The sequence below is a fragment of the Arvicanthis niloticus genome, chromosome 2 (assembly GCF_011762505.2).
Source record: "Arvicanthis niloticus isolate mArvNil1 chromosome 2, mArvNil1.pat.X, whole genome shotgun sequence".
In the NCBI taxonomy this organism is placed as follows: domain Eukaryota; kingdom Metazoa; phylum Chordata; class Mammalia; order Rodentia; family Muridae; genus Arvicanthis; species Arvicanthis niloticus.
In genome coordinates this window covers 105,444,519-105,468,851 of record NC_047659.1, presented here as the reverse complement: position 1 = coordinate 105,468,851, position 24,333 = coordinate 105,444,519, and the positions used below count along the sequence as shown (strand labels likewise).

The following is a 24,333-nucleotide window of genomic DNA, read 5'->3' as shown; positions in this document are numbered from 1 at the left end:
GAGCTTTAATTCTCATTTTCTCCCACTTATTTTAACAGTTTTGGATTATTTTCACACTCTTAAAACAGACTTTTAAAAAAGAAGAATATTGCACACTGGGGGAAAAAACAAACAAACAATACTTCCAAATCTTTGGAGGCAAAATGATGAATGAAGTACAAGCTTGGTAACAATTACAGTAGTTAGTTTTGCTTACTCGTCTGCTTTTAGACTCTGACAACGTAGACAAGGCAAGCCTCAAACTCACAATGCTCCTGCCTTGACCTCCTGAGTGCTGGGAGTTTATACTTCTGGCTCAGTCTTGTTTGTAACTATCCCTAAAAGTTCGTGTTTTAAAGATTAGTTCCCTTCTATATTCATCCATTCATTATATGACTGGTGTTCCCCACCACGTATACCCACAGATACCCAGTTCTCTGCCAGAGGCCTAACAGCAAAGCACTTGCTTGATCATTGGACTGAATTTCCAAACCCTGGAGCTACCCCAGATCTTCTCCCTGGGTAAGTTGATTGTCTCAGCTTTTGTTACAATGATGGAGAGCTGATTAACGGTCTCATAAGTGACTTAGCATTTCTCTGTCTTCTTACCCATGCCCTATTCCACTTTAGTCCTCAGTAGATCTGAGACACTGCCTAGTTTCCACGTTTGTCATTGGGAGGATGGAGCTTATTTCACTGCTACCCGAGAGGGATCTTTTTGTTCCTTTGAGAGCATCAGTCAAGTGTCTGAAGGCTGAGGTATGGAAATAGATGCTACCTCCCAGTTGTGGAAGAACTCTACAGGATCGTAAGTGAAACATTTACCTGGTTGAGGTATTACACTGTCTCAATGATTCAGATGAGGAAGGAAGAAATTGTTCTCTCCCCACTGAAACAGCCCATTAAAATACAACAGATATTCTACTAATTAGAGACAATTTTTAAAGGGTTTTTTCCAAATGTGATTACATCCCTACTCACAAAGCACTCCCCTCAGTGTATGCCCTTTGACAACACATCTTTGCAAGCCTTGTTATGAATATGTGGCATCTACTAGTATCTTGTATGAACAACTTTCTTTGACATCAAAAACCATGGAAGACTCACTCACATGGCATCTCTATTTCTAGGGCCTTGAAGCATCTTCTCTCCTTCAGAGACTGCAAGACCAGTGCCCTACAAAAAATGGCTGAACTAGGCTGCTGAAGGATTAGAGACCGTATGGGTCACACACCAATCAGACAGTCACCTAACACATTGGCATTGGCCACATGTGGCATTGGCCACAACACACAGCTCTTTTGTAGAGCCACTCATCTACCACAGGATATGCATAGAGGCTAGACGGAACCCAGAGGAAACCAAAAATGGTTCACCAAACCCACATCAGAGTGTGAACCCATGTTGACCCCCACATGAATGAAAAGGTGCTGTTCTAAGGCACTACAGGTTAGGCCATTTTGCTACACAGCAAATACTAATAACTTCTATTGTTGTTGTTTTGCTGAGGTTTTGTTTATTTAGCTTTGTTCTTTACAAATAGTTACATCACAAAAATAAAAGAGAAACATCTCTTACTTACAATATATACACTTAAAAGGAGTAACAGGGTATCACCTTCAATCGTTTCTAAAGCAGATTTATTTTTTATGTGCAACTATAAATCTAATATATCCACCTCAGGTAATCACTGGTTTTATTTAGTTTTGAAAATGACAGTGTATCACATTGGAAAGATTCTTGCTTGGTATTCTAGAATTGTACATTTTAACTTTTGTGGATGTACGTGTATGTCCATATATATGTGCATGCGTGTGTGTATACATGCATGACAGGTATAGAGGACACCCTCAACAAGCGCATTCCTTAAGAGCATTCTGATCATGGCTTTAAAAACAAGGTGTCGCTCTGGCATAAGATTCACCAGTTAGACTAGGCTGGCTTCCCAGTAAGCCCCAAGGATACCCCTGTCTCTGCTACCCAAGGCTGGGATTATAAAGGCACTCCATAATGCTCAAAACTTTTATGCAGGTTCTAAAAATAAAATCAGCTCCTCAGTTATCTCCTCAGCCCTATTGGTCCTCAATTCTATCTGAGAAAAAAAAAATGAAGAGATTGAAGATAATGAATTCTAAAGCCCTGTCAAATTCCAAATAAAGGATTTGGGCATATTTTCTCCCTCTCCACCACCACGCACAAACACACACACACTTCCTCCCTTTCAAATAAGTCTCTGGGTACAAGCACTGTTCCAAGCATATCCCTGAGCTATAGGAACAGCAGTGAAGGGGACAGACATTCATTATGTGGCAGCAGTGTGCTAGCATATGTATGGCTGATTAGTCAACTGTAAGGAATTCTTAAAATCCACATTTAGTCACAAGGCACTATAGCATGAAATCTCTCATACTAAGGAGTCAATAGCAGTCAATACAGGAACTGGACACTCAACTTTAGAAAATTGTTTTACTGTAACTGAAATGTATGGCACAACAGGATGGGGGCCATTTAAACTGAAGACAATACACTGCTTCCGGGGAGAGAAAACTTATTGAGAGGATGTCAAATGAAAAGTAACATTCTCCACCATGGGGAATGGAGCAAAGCCAGGACACTTAGTGTGGCTGAAGGACAAAAAGCAAGGGGCGAGTGGTTGGACAGAGGTGAAGAAGAGTGTGTTAAGCAAGAAAGACTTCAGCCTGGGAAAGGCAGAGCTGAGAATACAGCAGGAGTAGGGCAGACATGAACCAAGGGAGAGTACAGTGTGAATCTAAGAAGTGCTCAGCCTCCTGTATCTCAGGTGCAAGATATTGATTGAGGAGGTAAGACAGAGAGCCATGTGCCCACGTAATGAATGCAGTGCAGATGTCGAGTCCTTGGACCATGACTAAAGAAGGGCTGCTATTCAGCTCCAACAAAGTTCACTGAGGTAGACAGCCAGGGAGGTGGAGAACCATTTTATGGAGGTGGAGAACCATTACAGTAAAAGATGCAAGGTAGCTAAGCATTTAAGGATATATGCTCCACTATGTTCATAGCAGCCTTATTTATAATAGCCAGAAGCTAGAAAGAACCCAGATGTCCTTCAACAAAGTAATGGTTAGAAACAAATGTGGTACATTTACACAATGGAGTATTACTCAGCTATTAAAAATAATGAATTCGAGAAATTCTCAATCTCCCATGCTCGTGGATTGGCAGGATTAATTTAGTAAAAATGGCCATCTTGCCAAAAGCAACTACAGATTCAATGCAATCCCCATCAAAATTCCAAACCAATTATTCATAGAGATAAAAAGAGCAATTTGCAAATTAATTTGGAATAACAAAAAAACCAAGGATAGCTAGAACTATTCTCAACAATAGAAGAACTTCTGGGGGAATCACCATCCCTGACCTCAAACTGTACTACAGAGCAGTAGTGATAAAAACTGCATGGTATTGGTACAGAGACAGGCAGGATCAATGGAATAGAATTGAAGATCCAGAAATGAATCCACACACCTATAGTCACTTGATCTTTGACAAAAAAGCTAAAACCATCCAGTGGAAAAAGGACAGCATTTTCAACAAATGGTGTGACACGCTACCTCGCCGATAAGGAGCACGTCACACTCAAGATTCTTCTGACAGCGTCTTTTATTGTTACAGCTCTTTTAGTTAGAAGGATGCAAGATGGAGAACAAAGGAAGGACCCCAAGCCCCAGAATGTACTGACTTATATACTATCAAAGAGACATGATCTGTCCTCATTGGCTTACAGACTGGGGTCTCATTTACATATCCACTGATAGTACTATCAGCGGGAAAATTCGCGCCTACTCGTGCGCACAGCTGCAGACACCAAGGCCAAGAAGAACCAGGAACAGGAAGCCAGCGCCATCTTATAATGGCGAGCGTATAGCTACTTCAACAAACGCAGCATGGCTCCTAACAAAATGGTGCTGGTTCAACTGGAGGTCAGCATGTAGAAGTATGCAAATCAATCCATTCTTATCCCCTTGGACAAAGCTCAAATCCAAGTGGATAAAGGACCTTCACATAAAACCAGATACACTGAAACTAATAGAAGAGGAGGTGGGGAAGACTCTCGAATACTTAAGCACAGCGGGGAAGTTCCTGAACAGAACACCAATGGCTTATGCTCTAAGATCAAGAATTGACAAATGGGACCTCATAAAATTACAAAGCTTCTGTAAGGCAAAGGACACTGTCAATAAGACAAAACGGCGACCAACAGATTGGGAAAAGATCATTACCAATCCTACATCCCATAGAGGGCTAATATCCAATATAAACAAAGAACTCAAGAAATTAGACTCCAGACAACCAAATAACCCTATTTTTAAAAATGGGGTACAACAAATGAGCTAAACAAAGAATTCTCAACTGAGGAAACTCGAATGGCCTAGAAGCACCTTAAGAAATGCTCAGCATCCTTAGTCATTAGGGAAATGCAAATCAAAACAACCCTGAGATACCACCTCATGCCAATCAGAATGGCTAAGATCAAAAACTCAGGTGATAGTAGATGCTGGTGAGGATGTGAAGAAAGAGGAACACTCCTCCATTGTTGGTGGGATTGCAAGCTGGTACAACCACTCTGGAAATCAGTCTGGCGGTTCCTCAGAAAATTGGACATAGCATTACCTGAGGACCCAGCTATACCACTCCTGGGCATATACCCAGAAGATGCTTCAACATACAACAAGGACATATGCTCCACTATGTTCATAACAACCTTATTTATAATAGCCAGAAGCTGGAAAGAACTCAGATGTCCTTCAACAGAGGAATGGATACAAATAATGTGGTACATTTACACAATGGAGTATTACTTGGCTGTTAAAAAGAATGAATTTGAGAAATTCTTAGGTAAATGGATGGAACTAGAAAATATCATCCTGAGTGAGGTAACCCAATCACAAAAGAACACACATGGTATTTACTCACGATAAGTGGATATTAGCCCGAAAGCTTCAAATATCCAAGATTCAACTCACAGACCACATGAAGCTCATAAAGAAGGAAGACCAAGTGTGGATGCCTCAGTCCTACTTAGAAGGAGTAACAAAATACTGAAGGGAGCAAATATGGAGACAAAGTGTGGGACAGAAACTGAAGGAGGGGAGGTCTGGAGACCATTCCACCTGAGCATCCATCCCATGTGCAGTCACCAAAGGTAGATGCTGATGTGGATGTCAGGAAGTGCATGCTGACAAGAGCCTGATATAGCTCTCTCCTTAGAGGTCTACCAGAGTCTGACATATTCAGAGGGAGATGCTCACAGCTAACCATTGATCTGCTCAAGGGGTTCCCAATGGAGGAGTTAGAGAGAAGACTGAAGGAGCTGAAAGGGTTTGTGGCCCCATGAGGAGAGCAACAATACCAACCAACAGAGCTCCCCAGGGTCTAAACCACCAGCCTGGGAGCACATAGGAGGGACCCATGACTCCATCAGTATATGTAGGGGAGGATGGCCTTGTCGGGCATAGGTGGGAGAGGAGATCCTTGGTCCTATGAAGGCTGAACACCGAGTTGGGGTGGGGAGGGGAAATCGAAGGTTGTGGAGGTAGGAGTGGGGAGCTAGGTGGGGACACATCCTCATAGAAGCATGAGGAGAGGGATGGGATAGGGGTTCCTGGGTTGTGGGGGGAATGGAGTAAGGGGATAAAATCTGAAACGTAAATATAATAATTTTTAAAAAAGAAAAAGGAAAGGTGGGGCAATCAGTACTGGGAAACACTGAGTTATAAGAAAGCACCTAAAGTATTAAGAATAGTAAGTGGAGAAGGGATCGGGTCAGAGCCCAGGTGAACATCGATTAAGGAGCAGGTGAATGCAGAGAATCAAAACGAGTTTGGTGAGAATGAAAAGACAGAAAAGATGCAGCTGTGAGGGGCAAGAGTGGGAACAGCGCTCTCTTGTAGAAGAGGTACTCTGTGGTTAATGATGTACAGAGCCCATTATAGTGGAAATATTGATAACTCAATGAACAGGAAATAAGCATTAGTGTACATTCATTGAGAAGCCAAGCTCCTGGACCAAGTAGATAGAGATCACCTGGAAAAGAGACAGATAGGATTAGGAGGAGATGGGGCTTAGAACCTGGTGTAGATGTACTATTGTGTGTTCCCATTTCCCTCTCCTACAGAAGGTTGGAGGTCATATAGAATGCCGAGGGAAGCAGCTGGCAGGCGAAACATGGAGACTAATGAATGAGTAACAGAAGGAATAAACTTTGGATTTGGACACTGACAGATGGGCCTTTTACTACTTAGTAACCTTTAACCTCAGACAAGCTAATGTAAAACCTTTGTGAGTCTCAGCCATTTGGTGTACACCATTTGAGCAATTACTGCATACTAGCAGTGTACTAGAAATAGGTAATGGTAATTGGGTAATACCCTTGAATTCAAGGGCTTCATCATCTAATGGCCAAGCAAAAGGGGATTAGACAAAATTAATACATCACGGAAAGTGCCAAGGTGAGAAGAATTGTGATGTGTTCCAATAGCACCAAAGAGAGATTCCACTGAAATCAAAAGGGTTAGAAACCGCCTTCCAAGGAAAGACCTGTCACAATTAGCTTGCATGAACTGAGTTAATTATCATACAAGCTAATTGGTATAAAATAAGACTACCCCATGCACACAGCCATGTTCTTTGGAGCCACTCGCTGTCAGAATTGAGCCTGTATACCTTCTTGTAGTAACACAAAACTGACTAGGACACTGTTTTCTTCAGGATCTGTTTTTTCCCATTTGACTCTCAAAAGTAGTGTCTTGAGCTATCCCAAAATCTTCTTCCATGGGAAATAAATAACAAAGGCTGGTCCCTCTATCAGTACCTATACCCCATAATCTAAAGGAAGAGGGAAACTTTCATTCTCTGTAAGACCTTAGAAACATCTCGCTGCAAGGAGACTGTGTACTGGCTTAGAAATGCCATCCCAAATCCTTATTCCACCCACAAATGACTATTGAAATTTTCCACCATCATGGGAATGTTCCCTGATGACACTAGTCCATCGGTTGCTACAAAGCACTAGGGAGGTACTATGATGAAGGAAATGGATTTTATTTTAAAGTAAATTTTAAATTTAATTTAAAAAGCCATGTGTACGCAGGGAATATTGCATCAGACAGCACAATCCATTCACTTCTCACTATGATGAGCAGGAGCTGAAGTTAATTCTCATGTTCCACAAAAGGAAGTCATTCTGCCTGGTGTCCTGACTCCACCATTCTTATTTCCTTTAGATTGATGGAGCAATTCAGCTAGAAATCCTTTGCCAAGGAGTCATATTTATAAATCTTACCTAGCACAATGCCACGTGAAAGTCACTTTGGAGGAATAGTCCTTTAAAGTGGCGCAGGACCCCAGGGCACACACACTTCAGATCCATATTTCAGAGAGAGGGGAGAGGTTTAGAGAAACAAATGTTTTGTTTAAAACACTGAGGTGCAGGCCTGAAACATGCTGACCTTCAGCCATGTTTTCCACTGCAAAACTCAATCCTTATGCCACATATTCCAATGGCTCATTGTGACCAAATTAACAGCATTCCATAGGAAGCGTCACAGTCGATATTGTATTGAAGATTCCAAATAGGTGATCGCCAGGAAGGCCTGGTGTTTACTCCTAATGAGTGTACAGGTTCTTGTAAATTAAGTAGGCTGGCCTGGTGGGAACTGGTAGATTGGATATCACATGCCCTGGTGACAGCAGGCATCTGATGCTCTGCTCTGCTCTGGCCAAATGTGGCTGTAGGGGCCTGTTGGATAGTACTATTTTGTGATATTTGTTTGAGAAATCTAGACTTGCATATAAGTTCCCTAGGTTTTGAAATGTGAGAACATTGTGCAGACTAAGCAAAATCTGTTTATGAATGTGTTCAACTCCCAGGTTGTAATCCATAGCACACAGATATACAAAGTTTGAGTAACTGAAAATTAAAGCTTCAAAAGCAACCACTGCTGATAGTATTTTTGCACACTCACACACACCCATACAAGCCACTAACAGATCTCAGCTTCAACTGTGTATCAGAGCTTTCTCAAAGCCTGGAGTTTGCTTGGCTTATGGCCATGGAGCAAGAGAAGCTGGCCCAAGAACTGGGACAATACCCCAGAAGAGCTGCTCACTGATTTCTGGGGTTTGATGGATAATTGCTACATCTCTCTCTCCTCTGTGCTGTCTCCAGAGCTTGGCAGAGGAATGGAATCTCTCATCTACCATGTATTTATTTAAGCACTCACATCACAGTAACTGCCTTTGCTTGCCTACCTCACATCCCCACTGTGTGTCATATGTCAAAGGGTCACCCTGAATAAAGCTTGAGGCTGACAGCTGGAAGAATTCAGCTCATACAGCATTTACTTTTTGATTTCATCTCTCTCTTTAATTATGAACTAGGCAGGGCATAGCCTATGAGAAAGTCATAATGTATCTAAGGTTGCATCTACTCTGGTATTCTAATATCTCAATATTCAAAATATAGTGCTGAAGCTGCTGTCCTCTTGCATAATGAAGCCATGCAAGAGGAACAAATGTTCGTCTAAAAATAGAATCCATTATGTATAGCAGCACAGTCATTAGCGTCTTAGTATAGCAACTAGTTCTGCCTCATAAAACTTTTCATTGACGCCTTCATTTCACACAGGTGCACCGCCTGCAATGGTACAATGCCATTTCCAGACCACAGACCCGAAGCGGAGTTCTGCACCGTGCTGGACAAAAATCTCATCATACAAAATCATTCTCATCCTGTTAACATCCCTTGCAGAAGGCAGAGTGGACACAAAGCATCCCCATGAGAGAAATGTGAATTTTGCTTTGCCCATGGGTACCATGTAAAGATGACTAAAAGGGAGGCTTCCTATCACACGTGAAAGATACCTGACTTTCCATAGTTCCCCTCGTTGGGCATACGTGGAAGAAAGGGGAAATTCTTATAAACTGACAAGAAATGATACTATGATGCTATTTAATAAGATACTCTTGGTATTTGTAGATAAAAGTTTAGTTATAAAATTAAATAATTACATAGGTTTTCGGTTGTCTTTTCTTTTGGCTATTTTATTTTGAAACTTGTTTTGATGGTTCAGTTTGGTTTAGTTTGGCTTGGTTTGGTTTGATTTAATTTGGTTTGGGTATGCTAAATATTGACCAGAGCCTTGTAGATGCTAAGACATACTCTGTCACTGTTACAGCCTAAGCTCTTTAAAGCCACTCTTAATACCATATTCCCTTCTTCAAAAGGGCAGCTAATTTAATTATGTACCTTTCCCTAATGAAGAACCTAGCTGTTGGACACAAAGGAGAACAGGCAGGCTTAGATGGGAACATTTGATAAGCACATAACGCCTGAGCACTTTGGGGAGTGGGAAGCTAACACATTTTAATTAATTATAAATATAACAAGAAATCCTATTCCAATTCAATCTTGAATATTAAGAAACATTCTAAAACTGTCAGTTATTTCCTGCCTTACTAGATACAGTTTAAGGAATATCATCCAATCATATTCAAATAATTCAGAATCTTGCCAGGCCTATGGGTGACTGTTCATGGCTAGTGTTGCTCCTGATGAAAAGTAGGCCATGGCACAGACTGCCAGAGCCACATGCGTGCAGCCTTTAAGTTTCATGAATTCCTTGGTGAAGCTTACCTGGGTTGCATGATACAAACAAACAAGGAGCTTTAAAACAGTAAAGTGCACCCCACATAGCAGCCTAGGAAAGCAGAATTGTTGTGTTGGGGGAGGGGTGTGGAGCAAAAGACAGTGCTATTTGTAGCTTCTCCAATGATTTCTAATGTGCAGCCCAAGATGGGCATCCTTCATACTCTGCTTCTTCTTGGAGAATGTACTGTGCCTATTAAGACTCCTTATTCAAACAAATCTGAAGAGGAAAGTCCTACAGATACACAGCCTAACACATTAATCAGTTTTTTGAAAACATAAAGTGTTAAAAATCTAGGCCATATGGCCAGGCGGCCCTGTCATAATTCTATTTATGACATGGGTCAACCACATAACCAAAGGTCAGTATATTACCTCTGAGTGGACTTAAATTTATTTGCTTATAAATGATGATGATTATAGCACTGACCTTCACAGGCTTATGAGTAGGATTGCATAGTATATACATTATTATAGCATAGTAATATAGTTTGTAAAGTCTTCATACTAATATATATAAACAATATATATTTATGTACAAAATAGGTTTATATATAATATACAAAAACTAGATTACATAAAACAATATATTGTATGATAGTATATATGGTATTATGTTCTATTTATAATATACAAACATCATAATATATAATAGAAGACATATGATACATATGTCTTCTATTATAACATATATATAACATATAATATGTATATTATATGTATATTGTAGTACATAGTATATGTATGCATTTGTGCATATATACACATAAAAGTTTATTAGAGGACAATATGCATTCTCTATATGCCATAAATATATACTATGAAAAGTATATAATTATTTAAATATATAATTTTAGAAACAATAAAACTATATACTGTATGTATATCTTTCCTCTCTTTTTTCCTATTATATTGCATATGGAAAATATCACAGGTGTGTTTGCTATTATTGATGCTACTGGTAACAATAACACAAGAGATAAGATACAAGAAAATAAACATACTAAGAACAAACATTTCCCCAGACTTGAATTTGTATGTGAATAATGGCTTCTCAACAAACTGCTCAAATGTTGCATTTTTTTCCTTTTTAAATTATTTAAATAAAGCAGACACTAATGAAACATGAAAATTGGAACAAAACAATTATGTTACTTTCTTTGGTCCTGTTTGTGTGGTGATAAATGTTTTCAAAATGAGGATCTAAATTTAGTTTTACCAAAATATAAAGAGAAGTTTGTCCTGTTTATTAAGTATAGAGAGAGCTTGGTGGAACCCCATGAGTAGGGTCAAACAATCTTGCCTTGACAAGAAAATGAACCATGAAAGAACCAGATCATTCACTGTATCTAAGACATCTGCAGTTCAAGCAAGCTGGCACAGTAAGGCCAGTAATGCAGTAAGTCGTCTGCATGAAAGGAACTAAAACCATAAACAACATATAAATGTATTTCCTCCACACATTTTTCCAATTCCACATATTTCTACCAAAAAGGATTGAAGCCCCTCCTAATAGCTTCATAGTGTGGGAAATATCCCATTCAACTTCTAAGACAGAGAAGAGCTATATAAGTAAATCATAAAACCAAGCCTAATTTTCATAATTAAGTTATACTGAGAACACTGAATTAAGAATTAAAGCCATAGTGCCAGCATGACTCTACTTATTCTACTTGTCACTCACATGTGTGTTGCTGTTGTTGTTTCCACACAGACACACAGTGATAGTGACACAACTGTCATGATGACATTTCACCAAAACTACAGAGATGTTAAAATACACGTCAAGAAACTATACTTCGTCAGAAATTCTATCAAAATGTCATGAATCACCAGCCACCGAGATTGCAGGAAAGACTCCATTCTAATAATCCATACACTTAAACGTTGTGTCTACAAACACTAAGCCTCAGTAACACCTGGCTTCCAGTACCAGCCAGCATCTATCATAGTGAAGACTGAGAGGAAGTCCGTCAGTGAAGACAGTGTTGATAGAAATGGAACCTAATGAGAAATTCAACGGATGAGTAGGACAGTGAGCCTGTTCCTAGCCATCTGACTCACAGTGCTTTGCTTAGGCTCAGAAACACTAGAATCCTAACTTCTAAGGATCAAGTCGGTGTGGATAAGAAACAATGCCTGCTACCAGTATAACTGTGATAATTCCAAAACGATTATCTTAGGGAAAAGACACCGGCAACTGTGCAGCATCTGAGTCTCCTAGAGGATAATGATACTATTTTCTCTTATCAAATACCTTTAAATCATCTTAAAGCTTATTCCATAAGATGCTTCAAATCCCCTACGGTCTAAAAAACTTTCACCTATGATGGAGTATTTATTAATGAGTATCCTCAGAGGAAATGTCTTTCTGGCAATAAATCCCTTCTTTCGCCTTCCGTGGCTTCGTTCCCAAAACATTATGAAATACATAAACAAACATCTTGTTTGCCCAACAAGCCCCAAGCTTCAGTGCTCTGGATCAAAAGATCACAATAATCCTGAATAGAAAGCAGGCCACTGTTAGCAAAAAGAAAAAAAGGGAATAAAAATGCAAACATACATAAATGGTCACTTGGCTTTCAAAGCAGCACCTTTATGGCCCCTAACAATGCATTAGGAACAACTGGGTAGTCAGAGATTGTTTATAACAAAAGTCACCACAAAGAACTGGGTGTTCACAAAGTAGTAGGCATGATGTTATTGTTTACAGTGAACCTTCATCCTTATCCTAACTTAGCAATACTTTTTTTTATAGATGAACAAAGCTGGGCCTAGACAGATAGTCATCTAAGGCCTGCGGTGACTTATTAAACATAAGACATCAGACACTGAACCCCAAGCCAGGCACATCTGCCATGACAATAAAAATTAGTTCTGTTTCTGGGAAACTAGCCCTGGTTTAAAATAGTGGCTCTTAAGTAAAGAATACCTCTCTCATGCTGATTCAGGACATATCTACACTAACCTATTCAGTATTACATACACATAACAAGACATCCCCAAACAAAGATTACAGTGAAAACGGTTTACTTTAGAAGTGGTTCTAGGATACAGCAGGGGTGAGAAAGGGAGATAGAAAAAAAAAAGAAAGCCATATTGGTTTTTTTTTTTCAAACCAGTTAACAATGAAGTGAGTAGGCTTTATCCCACAAGAGTGCTTTAGGAATTAACATCCAGAATACACCTCTGATTTTTCCAGCCTAAAGAGCTAGTATAGATATGATATATACCCATCAGATCTCATTAGTGAGTGTGGGTGTTACTCACCAGACCCTGAGAAGCTACACTGGATGTGAAGTGATTTCTAACAGCTGGCAATATAAAGAAAAAAAAATATCCGATGCTGGCTGGACACGGGAACATGGCTAGGGTTTCTATGGAGGGGCAAGAAGCAGGTGGTACACTTGGAATTGCTTCTGTCTGTCTCATTGACTGTGGAGATGGGAAGGCAGAAAAGGGAGGGAGGAAAGCACTGGGCACAGGGGTATCAGTCAGTCTGCAGTGGCCCAGGAGTAGTGGCAGTGCTGACAAAGCTGCACCAGATCAGCTGTGCTGCTAAAGTGACTTCATTTACTATTTCAGCCTCTTGGAAAAGTCAACGAAAGTGAGCAAGCTCCAGCCTTTAATTTGTAATTGCATCTTTATGTGCGAGCATGCTGTCAATTCTGCAGTAGTACAGGAAAGAAAGACCAGAAATCATGTTCCTGGAATGCACTAGACACATACCTCCCAAAGAGGAAGTCCACTCAAGTGGCTTGTCCTAAAGCATTGCCCACCATTCTTTATGGAGGCCAGACTGGTTTTTTTTCATAGGAAATCACATGATTCTTTTTTGTGAGGTTTATGATTCATCATCCAAAATATTTCTTAGCTCTGGACTTCTGTTTTAAAAATATCACCGTGGCTTATGTAAATATTTAACTTTTAAACTTTTCATTTGAACTCTGTATAGAAATCTCAGATTACAAGAGAAGGGTATCTACCACTGCCATTTACAGAAACATCAGTCATCGGCATTCTGGATGAGGGGCCCACAGGCTGCCTCACACAAAGTCCAAAAGGGGGAATGAGGAGCAGATGCAGCGGGGAGGAGAGTCAATCCCTCCTATGCTGCTTCCCAGAAATAAGTGAGTATGTGTGGATAAATGTATGCCTGCAAGCTAAATTACATGCAAACAGAAGGGGTGGTGCTTACTCAACCAGAAAGTGCAAAGGGCAGAAGGTAACTAGGAATGGAGTAAGTAATGACAACCATGAAGTCCAGAGGCACAGATATTTCAAGCTATTCAAGTCAGTTGTGACAACAAAGCATCAGGTCAGTACGTTGCCTTTGCAGTCCTGTGGACCCTCAACTTCTATGCCAAGAAGATGGCACAGCAAATGGTGAGGTAGGGTACCGCCCACTGGCTACAACTAGAAAGTGTAGGGAGCCACCAACTCACAGGACAACGTATGGGAAGAAATCAAACTAAGAACCCCATCACATGCCATTTGTCATTACCCATTGCATGTGGGCTTCAAACCTCAATTAATAGTAATGATAGAAATAAGGATGATGAGTCAGGAAAAAAAACAGAAACAAATAAAAGTTGAAATGTGACTCTGTCAGACTTTTAGACTTCAAGCCATCTTTTGCCATGCATGAATTAGAGGCTGGGGAATTCAAGACAAGCCACAGACAGAAGAATGTATTTGCAAGATTCACTGCAGCTAGAACCCAAGAAGTATTAACACAAGAGCCGGGGATGTGGTAAATAACCCAGAACAGAAATGGCCAGTAATGACTGAAAAGATGCACAGTTTCCTGGCAAAGCAGTCATGGCAGATTAAAGCATAGATAGATACAACAGTTGCATTTCTCAGGTAAAAGTTGAAATGTTTCCTAACAGTGTTGACTGGAGCATGAGAACACAGTTTCTCTCACATAATGTTATGTAGGTACAGCCAAAGACTAAAATTCAAGTTATGTTTAGCTTTCACACAACAATGGCACTTGTATTTCCCTTAGAGAACCTGTAACCTGGATACCCAAAGACGAGAACATCAGGTTGGCCATTACTCTGTGTTGTAGGAGGTTGGGTGTTGCCCCAAGTTAGAAAGAAACACCAAGAATCTGTCCATGGGAACTTCATTATCATTAAATAAAAGTTTGCAATCCAATATGAGGACACATTAGTATAGGTTAAAAGAAGGGGGTAGGTTCATACATGAACATCTGTAACATTTGGAGACATCAAAGACAAGTTTTGAAATAGCAAAAACAACAATAACAGAATAAAATGGATTTGAACAAAACAAAATACAGTATTTACACAGTTATGTACTTCAAATTCATGAAAAAAATCAAGGAATAAATCAGAAAGAGGATGCCCATTTGCCCATTCCTGGATGGAAAAAACACACACACACACACAGAGAGAAATAGAGAGAGAGAGACAGACAGAGAGAGACAGAGAGAGAGAGACAGAGGGAGAGAGAGAGAGACAGAGGGAGAGACAGAAAGAGAGAGACAGAGAGAGACAGAAAGAGAGAGAGACAGAGGGAGAGAGAGACAGAGAGAGACAGAGGAAGAGAGAGAGAGAGAGAGAGAGAGAGAGAGAGAGAGAGAGAGAGAGAGAGAGAGAGAGAATCCTAGGATTGGGATTATCAAATAATGTAGAAGATGTTTATACTGCTTTAGTCTCTTATTAAAATAAAACTATTTATGTATTATCTGCATTTTTTAAAGTCTATATCAAAATATGGTAGTAAAGGGTTCTTCACCAAATGTATTTTTTCCTCCTATTCCTTTTTAAACCTTATGCATTTGTCTTCCTTTCCCCAGGGCTTCTCTTTTAGGGAAAGATGGAAGGATTTATTGAAGTTTCTTGAGCTTCTCAGATCTGAACTAAACTGGTTTTATTTTTACAGCAAACTTGGCACAGAAACAGGACTTAAAACTGCAAGACAATGTTCTCCTGTATCACATTCTAGATAGACGTTTGTGGGTTCTTCTATGTAGCCTTTTCTCAGATTCTCATAGTGACTTGGATTCCTTGGCTAGCACTCTCTGTTATCACTGCTGGTATCCATGTAGCACAGCCTAATGAAGGCAACCTTTTTGGCACTTGGGGTGGGCAGGAACTTCTTCTCACCCATGACTTATAAATAAATGCATCTTTCTTACATATTCCACACTTACACCAGAAAAGCCACTGTGCTTAAAATAAAATAATCATATTCAGCAGCTCATGTTTGCTAATTATATTCAATAATCTTTACAGAACCAACAGTCAGTAGAAAAATTGTCAAAATAAGTCCAGCAGTGGAACAAAGTATGAACGTTTATCTCTGAAAGTGATATTCACATTCATCTGCTTGCACCAACCCAAATACCCTATCAATGTTTCGCTACACACATTTCAGCTCTCTAAAAATGACTTGCCAGTTCTGGTTTTGAATTCTGAAATCTCTCATCTGTGCTGTCTGTCTTCTTTGTCACCTATCATTTCTATGGTGACAAGTCAAAGCAGCAGTTGGTTGGGGGTGGCAGCACAGCATTGTCTACGGAGAGGAAACCAACAGCCTGAAATCAGGGCAAGTGCAAGGCAGGATACAGTCATGACAGGAAATGGACATATGTTAGACACCATGAATGGGAGGGGCTTGTTCCAGAGCCATATGAGGCGAGCTCTGAAAACAAAGCTTTTTTGAGTGGCTCTCTAACCACTCGTCTTACCTGTGAGCACAGGAAGCTTCCAGCGATTACTAATCAAGGTGCTTCGACCCAAGCTTCATAGATCAAAGATAGAGAATATCGAGAGACAGCTCAGAAAGATGAGGCATCTTATATTAAATACCAGTGTAAGCTTCCCAATCATGGAAAACAAATGTATACACTCAAACATTAACCTTGAAAGAATTATATTGTTCTCTCTGAGGCTGCTATAACCCTGATGGCAGGTTCTTAATACTAAGTACCAGAAAAACAAAAGACTTTAAACAAGTAGTCCTGTACGGAACATCCTGATTGCATCACTCAGCCCTGTTCCTTTAAAGAAGCTTATGCACAACCTCAACTAAAAGCCTGGCATGCTGCCCTCTGTTTGTGTGCACAGTTTGTCCAGTCTGCATGGACTCTAATGCATTGTTTACAGTCGTCCAAGACCAAAAAGTGGATACATCACTTGATCTGGTTCCAAGACTGGGCTTAAAGCCAGAAAGAAAATGACAAACTTGAAAATGTGGTAAGTTTCTTTTATTATTTTCTTAAATCCTCTCATCTGTTCAAGTCTAAGATATATGACCATTGACCAAAAAATAAAGCTCTAAACAGATAAATGACTGAGGAATGACTTAGAGATCTAAGAAGTTAAAGAGTAAAATTACTATTTCTTGACTAAGATTAATATTCATGAGTAAAAGCAATAAAGAAACAAAGCAGTCCCTCTCCCATCCCCATCATCATTTGCTCCCATTGGTTATGACCAAGAGGGAAAGGCTGGTATAAAACACTTAATGCCCTTTTATCCACTGAAAATCACACACACACACACACACACACACACACACACACACACACGATCAAAACATTGAGCTCTCAAAACAATAGAGATCCATCAAAGAGCCGTTGGTCCCCTTCTCTTCTTCAAGCAAAAAAACATTTATGATTAGTCTTCTCGTGGAGCTTAACTGAGTTGCTGTGAATTATTTAAAATCCCCAAAATATCTTCTTGTGCTTTTATGGAAATTTGACTTACAAGTTGAAAAAATCAAACTGACAGTTTGGTTTCTTGTACAAGTACCCAACCTTTAGAAATGCTCTAGGCATTGTAAATAAATCTTTTAACAAATATAGCTGTGACTGTTCTAAAAATAGTCCTTAGGATTGAAAAGGAAAAAAAATCCTTTTAAGCTATTGTTTTATACATAACAGCAGGAAACAAAACAGAATGTCTAAGACAATGTGATTAACACACCCAGTAACAAACAAGAACAATAAGTATGAGATCTTACCCACATATAATTTCTGGCCTGGGTGTAAACTCTATAGTTTCCTCCAACATCTATGATGATAGACATTTCCATAACAAACACACATAGTAGTTAGTTATAACTCCAGCACAAATTACAATAAAATTTGCTTTTTAAGACTGTGAGATGGTCCATTTATGGCTGGTCTGAAGGAAATATATTAATTTTTCAGCATAGACAAGTTTCTGAGAGGACCCACAACTTTGATGGTGATGCTGCCTAAGCCAGTTACATGTACACACAAGTGTAAAAGGCTGCCCAAGGCACAGCCTAAGACCAATTACCCAAGGACTTTGGATACCAGGAATCTAGCACCGTAGAGGGAATCTCTTAGGTGCTGTATAGAAACATCACCTCTCAATAAAAATCTGATGGCCTATTAGCTGAGGCAGGAAATAGGAGGTGGGAATTCCAGGAGAGAGAGAGAACTCTGAGATAATAGTCTGATGTGGAAAGAAATTTGCACCAAACTCTGAGGAGAGAAAGACATATAGAACTGAGACAAGGTTACCAGCCACATGGCATTCACAGAACAGAATGAATGGGTTAATTAAATTACAAGCTATTCGGGGGATAGAGCAAAAGTTTGTGGCCTAGGCATTTATTCATAAATAGTAAGTATCATAGTCATTATTTAGGGACATGGATAGAAAAGGCCACAGTTGCATAACATGGGGTTCAAAACTAATATTTGAACCACACTGTACAGTAATTGGGGAACTCCTATCTATCTGTTCTAATAGTATTCTATTAGTATTGCTTTCCTGTTGGCTTCTAAATATATTTATTCTGTAATCTCAAAACAACAACAACAAATGATCTCTTCAGATGTCAGAAATTAGAGGATGAGAATATTTGATGTGCTGGGCCTTTTAGGTGCCAGTGACTCTTGAAAAAATAACCACTTCCTATGGATATTCTTGTCTAACTGCCCATTAAACCTCAAATAAATCTTATGGTCTGCAGATAGTTTTTAATAATTCAGAATGGAATTGTCAACTGGCTTTATAAGACTTGAGCTATCGAATTCTTAGTATTGTGGGCAGAGAGCAAAATGTGGAAAGTTTCTTAAAAACTCAATAAAAAGGTTAGAGGAAACGTAGCTTTAATTTTGTTAACACTGTTCTAGTTTTACTCTCTGTTGCTGTGATAAACATGATGAAAAGCAACTTGGACAATGGTTTATTTGGCTTATGGTTTACAATATAAAACCAGGGAAAACCCAGGCAGGAACTCAAGGAAGGAATCTGGAATAAAGAATTGAAGCAGAGTTCACAGAGAATATTTACTGACTTGATCCCAGACTCATGTTCAACTACCTTTCCTATAGGCAGGCCCACCTGCCTAGGAATGGTACTGCCTACAGCAGGCCTGAGTCTCCTACATCAATTGTAAGAAATAAGTATCCCATATATATGTCTACAATGGAGGAGATAATTCCTCATCTGAGGTTCCCTCTCTCCAGATGTGACAAACTGACAACCATGATTTGCCATCACAGACATGAATAAGTTATCAAGGCCATATCAGACTACTACTGGGAGAACTGTTAATTATAGCTCAGGGAGAAATGAGAAGGACACGCTGTTCAACCTTTGGTCATTAAGGTCAAAGGGAATTTTCGCATTGACTTTCTTCATTCTGCCTTGAAAGGGATTTAAATCAATGAAGGTCCAAAATCACGTTCACCACCAAACACAATCCACAAGCTCAACTTCTTGTCTTGGACAGAAAACAATGATTCTTTTAGAATCTAGTGAATCCAAGCATTTCATGCAAGCATCTATGAAAAATCCTAAGGCCCTTAGCCTGAGTGTCTGAAAGTAGAATCAATAAATAATACTATAAAAGGCAATCTGTAAAATGGAAAGACATACATTAAGTAGACAAATACAGTGTTAAGTGACTAACAGGATAATGTAAGAAAGACATCGTATCTCTTACCTTATTCTGATCAGTCCAGTAAAAGAAAAACCCCTGAGGATCAGTCCTCAAAATAATTGGAGTAACAATAGTGGAGTCCTAGAAAATGAAAGAAAGCATGCACATCAATTCTTGTCCCTTTGGCAAGTTTCTAAGAACCAATAACTCTTAAGTGATTCTTCAATGCTATCAATTATTAAGAAAAGTTTTAAAGCAGACAGTCATTTTTAACTTCATAAAATTATTAATCAGACAACTGAAGCAATGTCTCATGTCTAAAAGTGATGGCTACACTAACATCAGGACCTGGGTTCAAATCCTTAGAACCTACATGAAGCCAAGTATGGTAACAGACAGTTAAATGCCAGCATTCTTAAGGCAATATGTGAGGTACAGACAAGAAAATCCCCAGAAGCCCCTGGGCTAGCAAGCCTGGTATAAACATCAGTAAACAACAAAAAGATGTTCTTCCAAAGACAGTAGAAAGCTAGGACTTTCCAATGCTGTCCTCTGATCTCCACACAAACACCAAGGGACATGTAAGCCCTTGCATACACATAATCACATATACATACATGTACCGAAAGATTATCATACACAGAACTGACAAAGTTAGGCAATAAATCAGAACATCTCAATCTAACTGAAAAAGGAAGATAGTAATGCACACACTTATTAAGACACAATTTTAAAGACACTGGCATACTTTCTGTTAGAAAACTATATTTAGATTTCCAAATAATGTTAACACTAACTATCATCACATATTTCATATAATTAAGGTTAATTAAAATCCATGCTTGAGGATAATATTTTAAATTACATTTGCTCCATAAATGATTTTTAATTGTACCAAAGAGAGTAAGCATAGCTTTTGGGCATTATTGTTTCCAAGGTAACAGTAAATAAGGCCATCTTTCACATATTTGGAAAAGGTGCATAGGAAATTGTTGCAGTTTTGAATTCCACATACTAATCTAAGCATCATAGACAAATAGTGCTCTGTATTAATTAATTAATTAATTAATTAATTAATGCATGAGTCTATGAAGCTCAGTTGCATGCATTGTGCTATAAAAGTAAACATTGTTGAGATATATTCTCTTTTTCTGGCAATATTCAAAAACTTACTTCTCACACATACACACAAACACATCAAATACGGTTTTATAAATTTCAAGAAAACCTACATCATTTCCCATTTCCTTCCTTCAAATCCTTCCCTGTCCTCTCAATCGAACCTCCCCGATTCAAATCCATGGCCTCTTTCCTAGGATTGTTATGCATACGTGTACATACATACAGCACCCACTGAGTCCATGTAGTGTGGCTGTTTGTATATGGCTTTAGAGATGACCACTTGGCTTTAGATAACCAAGTAAGAGGATTATCCCTTGCTAAGTCTAATTCTGACTCTCTGGGCAGCCATTAGGTGACCATCGCTCTTTGTCTAGGGGTGGGATCCCTTGAGATCTCCTCATCCTACATGAACATTGTGGGGAGCCGACAGAAGGCGGCTATCATCCTTGCAGCCATCTTGAGCCATATACCCTGACAAGAGACTTGTTTTCAACAGCCTACAACAGCTGAGCACACTCTGATAACATCTTGTTTTAGATACCCAGGATTTTCCCTTGGGTGTGTGAGACTTAAAGGTGTGATTTAGAGCTGAGACTTAAAGGTGTGACCTAAAGGTGTAATTTAGAGATAAGACTTAAAGGCATGACTTAAAGGTGTGGCTTAGAAGTGAAACATCTGAAAGGCAAGAGGCAGACAGAAGAAATTATTAGACACTTGTACTTGGATGAGACTCGAGACTAGAACTTGGAACTGGAAACTTGGAACTTGGAGGCACTAGGGACTAGGAACTAGGGACTAGGAACTAGACACTTAGACTAGGTAACTTGGAAAGGAACTGGGAACTGGGAAGGAGACTAGCAACTTAGAACTAGAAAAAGGACTTGAGACTTATTACAGTTGGGACTAGGAGAAGGACTTGAGACATTACAGAAGAACTAGGATTAGGACTTGAGACTTTGTGTTAGGAACTTGGAACTAGGAACTAGGGACTAGGAACTAGGGATTTGGAGAGAAGAAGAGAGACTGAAGAATAAACGGGATTGAATCACACTCTGTCTGGTCTCCATTCCTCGCATCTGTCCTCACTCTCTCTCTTGCTGAACCCTGACTGGAGTAGCTTGGGGCAGTGAGGGCTCTAACAACTTAGCCCCCAAGGCTTTTGGCAGTGTGGGTTTCAACACTGATAGAGCGGTCCCCAACGTTTTGGCCCCCAAGCGTGGGGCAGAGTTTTTCTCAACAGAGCATATTTAGTGCTAAACTAAAATACTCTGGCCTTTGCCGAAAATACATTTTCCATTTTTTCTTTTGCTCTTTTGAGATCATAATTACATCACTTCCCCCTCCCCTTTCCTCCCTCCAAGCATTCCGTATACCCTTCCCTCCTCTCTTTCAAATTCATGTACTCTTTTTTTCATTAATTGTTGTTACATGCATGTATTTATATACATGTACATACATATCCCTAAATATAAACTTCTTACTCTAAATAATGTTACTCAAATGTGTATTTTCAGGGCTGATCATTTGGTATTGGATAACCAGCTGTCGTGCTTTTCCCTCAAAAAGATGATGTCTCCCACTCTCGGAGTCCTTTAGTTGTCTGCAGTTCTTTGTGTTGGACTGAAGTGAGTTCACTGACTATTTTGTTGGTGTTGTTTGCTTGTTTTAAGATTGTATTTAATTATAATATTTCTCCCTTTCCTTACATTTCTCCCAAGCCCTCTACATACAGCTCCCCACTCCGTTTCAAATGTCAGACCTCTTTTTTCACCATTGTTATTACAAGCACATATGTGATAGTATATACATACATATTACTAAATATAGTCTATTGAGTTCATAAGTTTCTCGTATCTATATTTTCAGGGCTGACTGGCACTAGACAATCAACTAGTGTGTTTATCCTTGGGGGAGGACCACCTCTCCCACTTTCAGCTTTCCTCAGCTGCCTTTGTGGAGGGTTGAGGGCTCATGGCCTTTTTTCCTATCCAGTTTGTTCATTTTTGTCATCCTTGTTCAGTTCATATTTGGATGGTCTTGTGAAATCATGGTTATTGGAGAAGAATTTACAAGCACTAATTTACTAAACCAGCACAATCCCTAACAATGTATAAACATTTGTCCTTATACCCACAGATAAATGTAGACTTCTCCCATCTTCAAGGACACTTCCCTTTGCCACAGACAAGAGACTGTTACAGAAAACTACAAGTCAACCAAGAGTACACTCCAGTCCTGTCCCAATCAATATGTCTACAAAACCCTCCTATATGTAAGGTTCAGGGATCATTGCAGAACATAGGAGGAATGATTGTAAGATCCAGAGGATCAGAGAGTTTGTTGTGAGGTTATGTCTCATAGGAGAGATGATCCAGCCATTAAAGACGAGGCTCACAACCAAAACAAGAGATTGTCTCTCCTAGTGGCATCAGAAGCTGTACCCACAAAGTCCCACTAGCCATGTTTTTTCCTTTTATTGAAATGAGATTTTTTTTCTCAAATAAAACAATTTTCATACCCCTCTACCCCTCCCAACCTCCCATCCCATTTCTGTCTCTCGCTTCTGTCTCCCTGGCTACAAAGGGATAAATAGTATAGTATAATAAAATAAAATATAGGGTAAGACAAAAACTAACACATCAGAATGGACAAAACAGCCAGAAGAAAAAGAACCTAAGAGAAGGCACAAGAAACAGATCTGTTCATTCACACACTGAGGAATTCCATAAAAACACCAAACTGGAAGCCTTAATAGGTAAACTGAGGATATGGTGTATGTGACCCCAGTCTCTGTGAGTTCATATATTGATCTTGTTGATATAGAGGCCTCAGGTTTTGGTGTCCTCCATCTTCTCTGGTTCTTAAGTCTCTTTCTGCCTCATCTTATGCATAATTCCTTGAGATTTGATGAAGACACCCTGTATAGGAATGATTATTTCAAAGTCTCTCACTCTTGCATGTTGTCTGGCTCTGGATCTATGTATTTTTTCCCATCTGATGCAGGGGGAAGGTTCTCTGATGATGGCTGAGAAGACACTGGCCTATGATTATAGTAGAGTGCCATTATGAGACATCTTATTGCTATGTTTTACTTAAAAAAAAAAAAGCAAAGAACAACAGCAACAAAAAATTAAAAAACAACTTAGGGTATTTTGTTTTATCCTAAGTCTTTGGACTATCTAGAGGTACATTCTTGGTCTTCCAAGCAGTGTCAAATATGGGTTCTATCTCACGGAGTAGCCTTTAGTCAAATCACTTATTGGTTGATTATTCACACAAGCTTTGTGCCAACATTGCACCAGCATATCTTGGAGGCAGGACACCCATATCAACCCAAGGTTTTATGTATTCATTGGTATTAGGTTTATCTTTTGGTCATGTGCAGATACTTCAGGTACTACAGATGTTAGAACATGGGGGTGAAAGCTCTACATGGGCACCAGCTTGACTTCTCTAATCAACACAATGAGGTGTTGTCTTCTGCAATGTACCTGGCCATCAGTTTGTGGAGAGCTGTCTTGGCAACAGCCTGAGTTGTCTGGGGATTCCCATGAGCCTCCTTTGGCCATGAGCTCAATTAGATGTAACCCATTCGCACTGATTTGATGGCCTGTTGGGGCTCTGTCTCCCTCATTATTTGCCAATCTTAC

At 39.5% G+C, this 24,333-nt stretch overlaps 1 protein-coding gene across 1 annotated transcript in view; it reads right to left on the bottom strand.

The window, feature by feature from the left end:
• Plcb1 (phospholipase C beta 1) overlaps positions 1-24,333 on the bottom strand; it is a 664,193-nt gene that overhangs the window by 618,286 nt on the left and 21,574 nt on the right. The window contains 1 exon segment of the mRNA XM_076929813.1: positions 19,625-19,702. Coding sequence (XP_076785928.1) covers positions 19,625-19,702 — 78 coding nt within the window.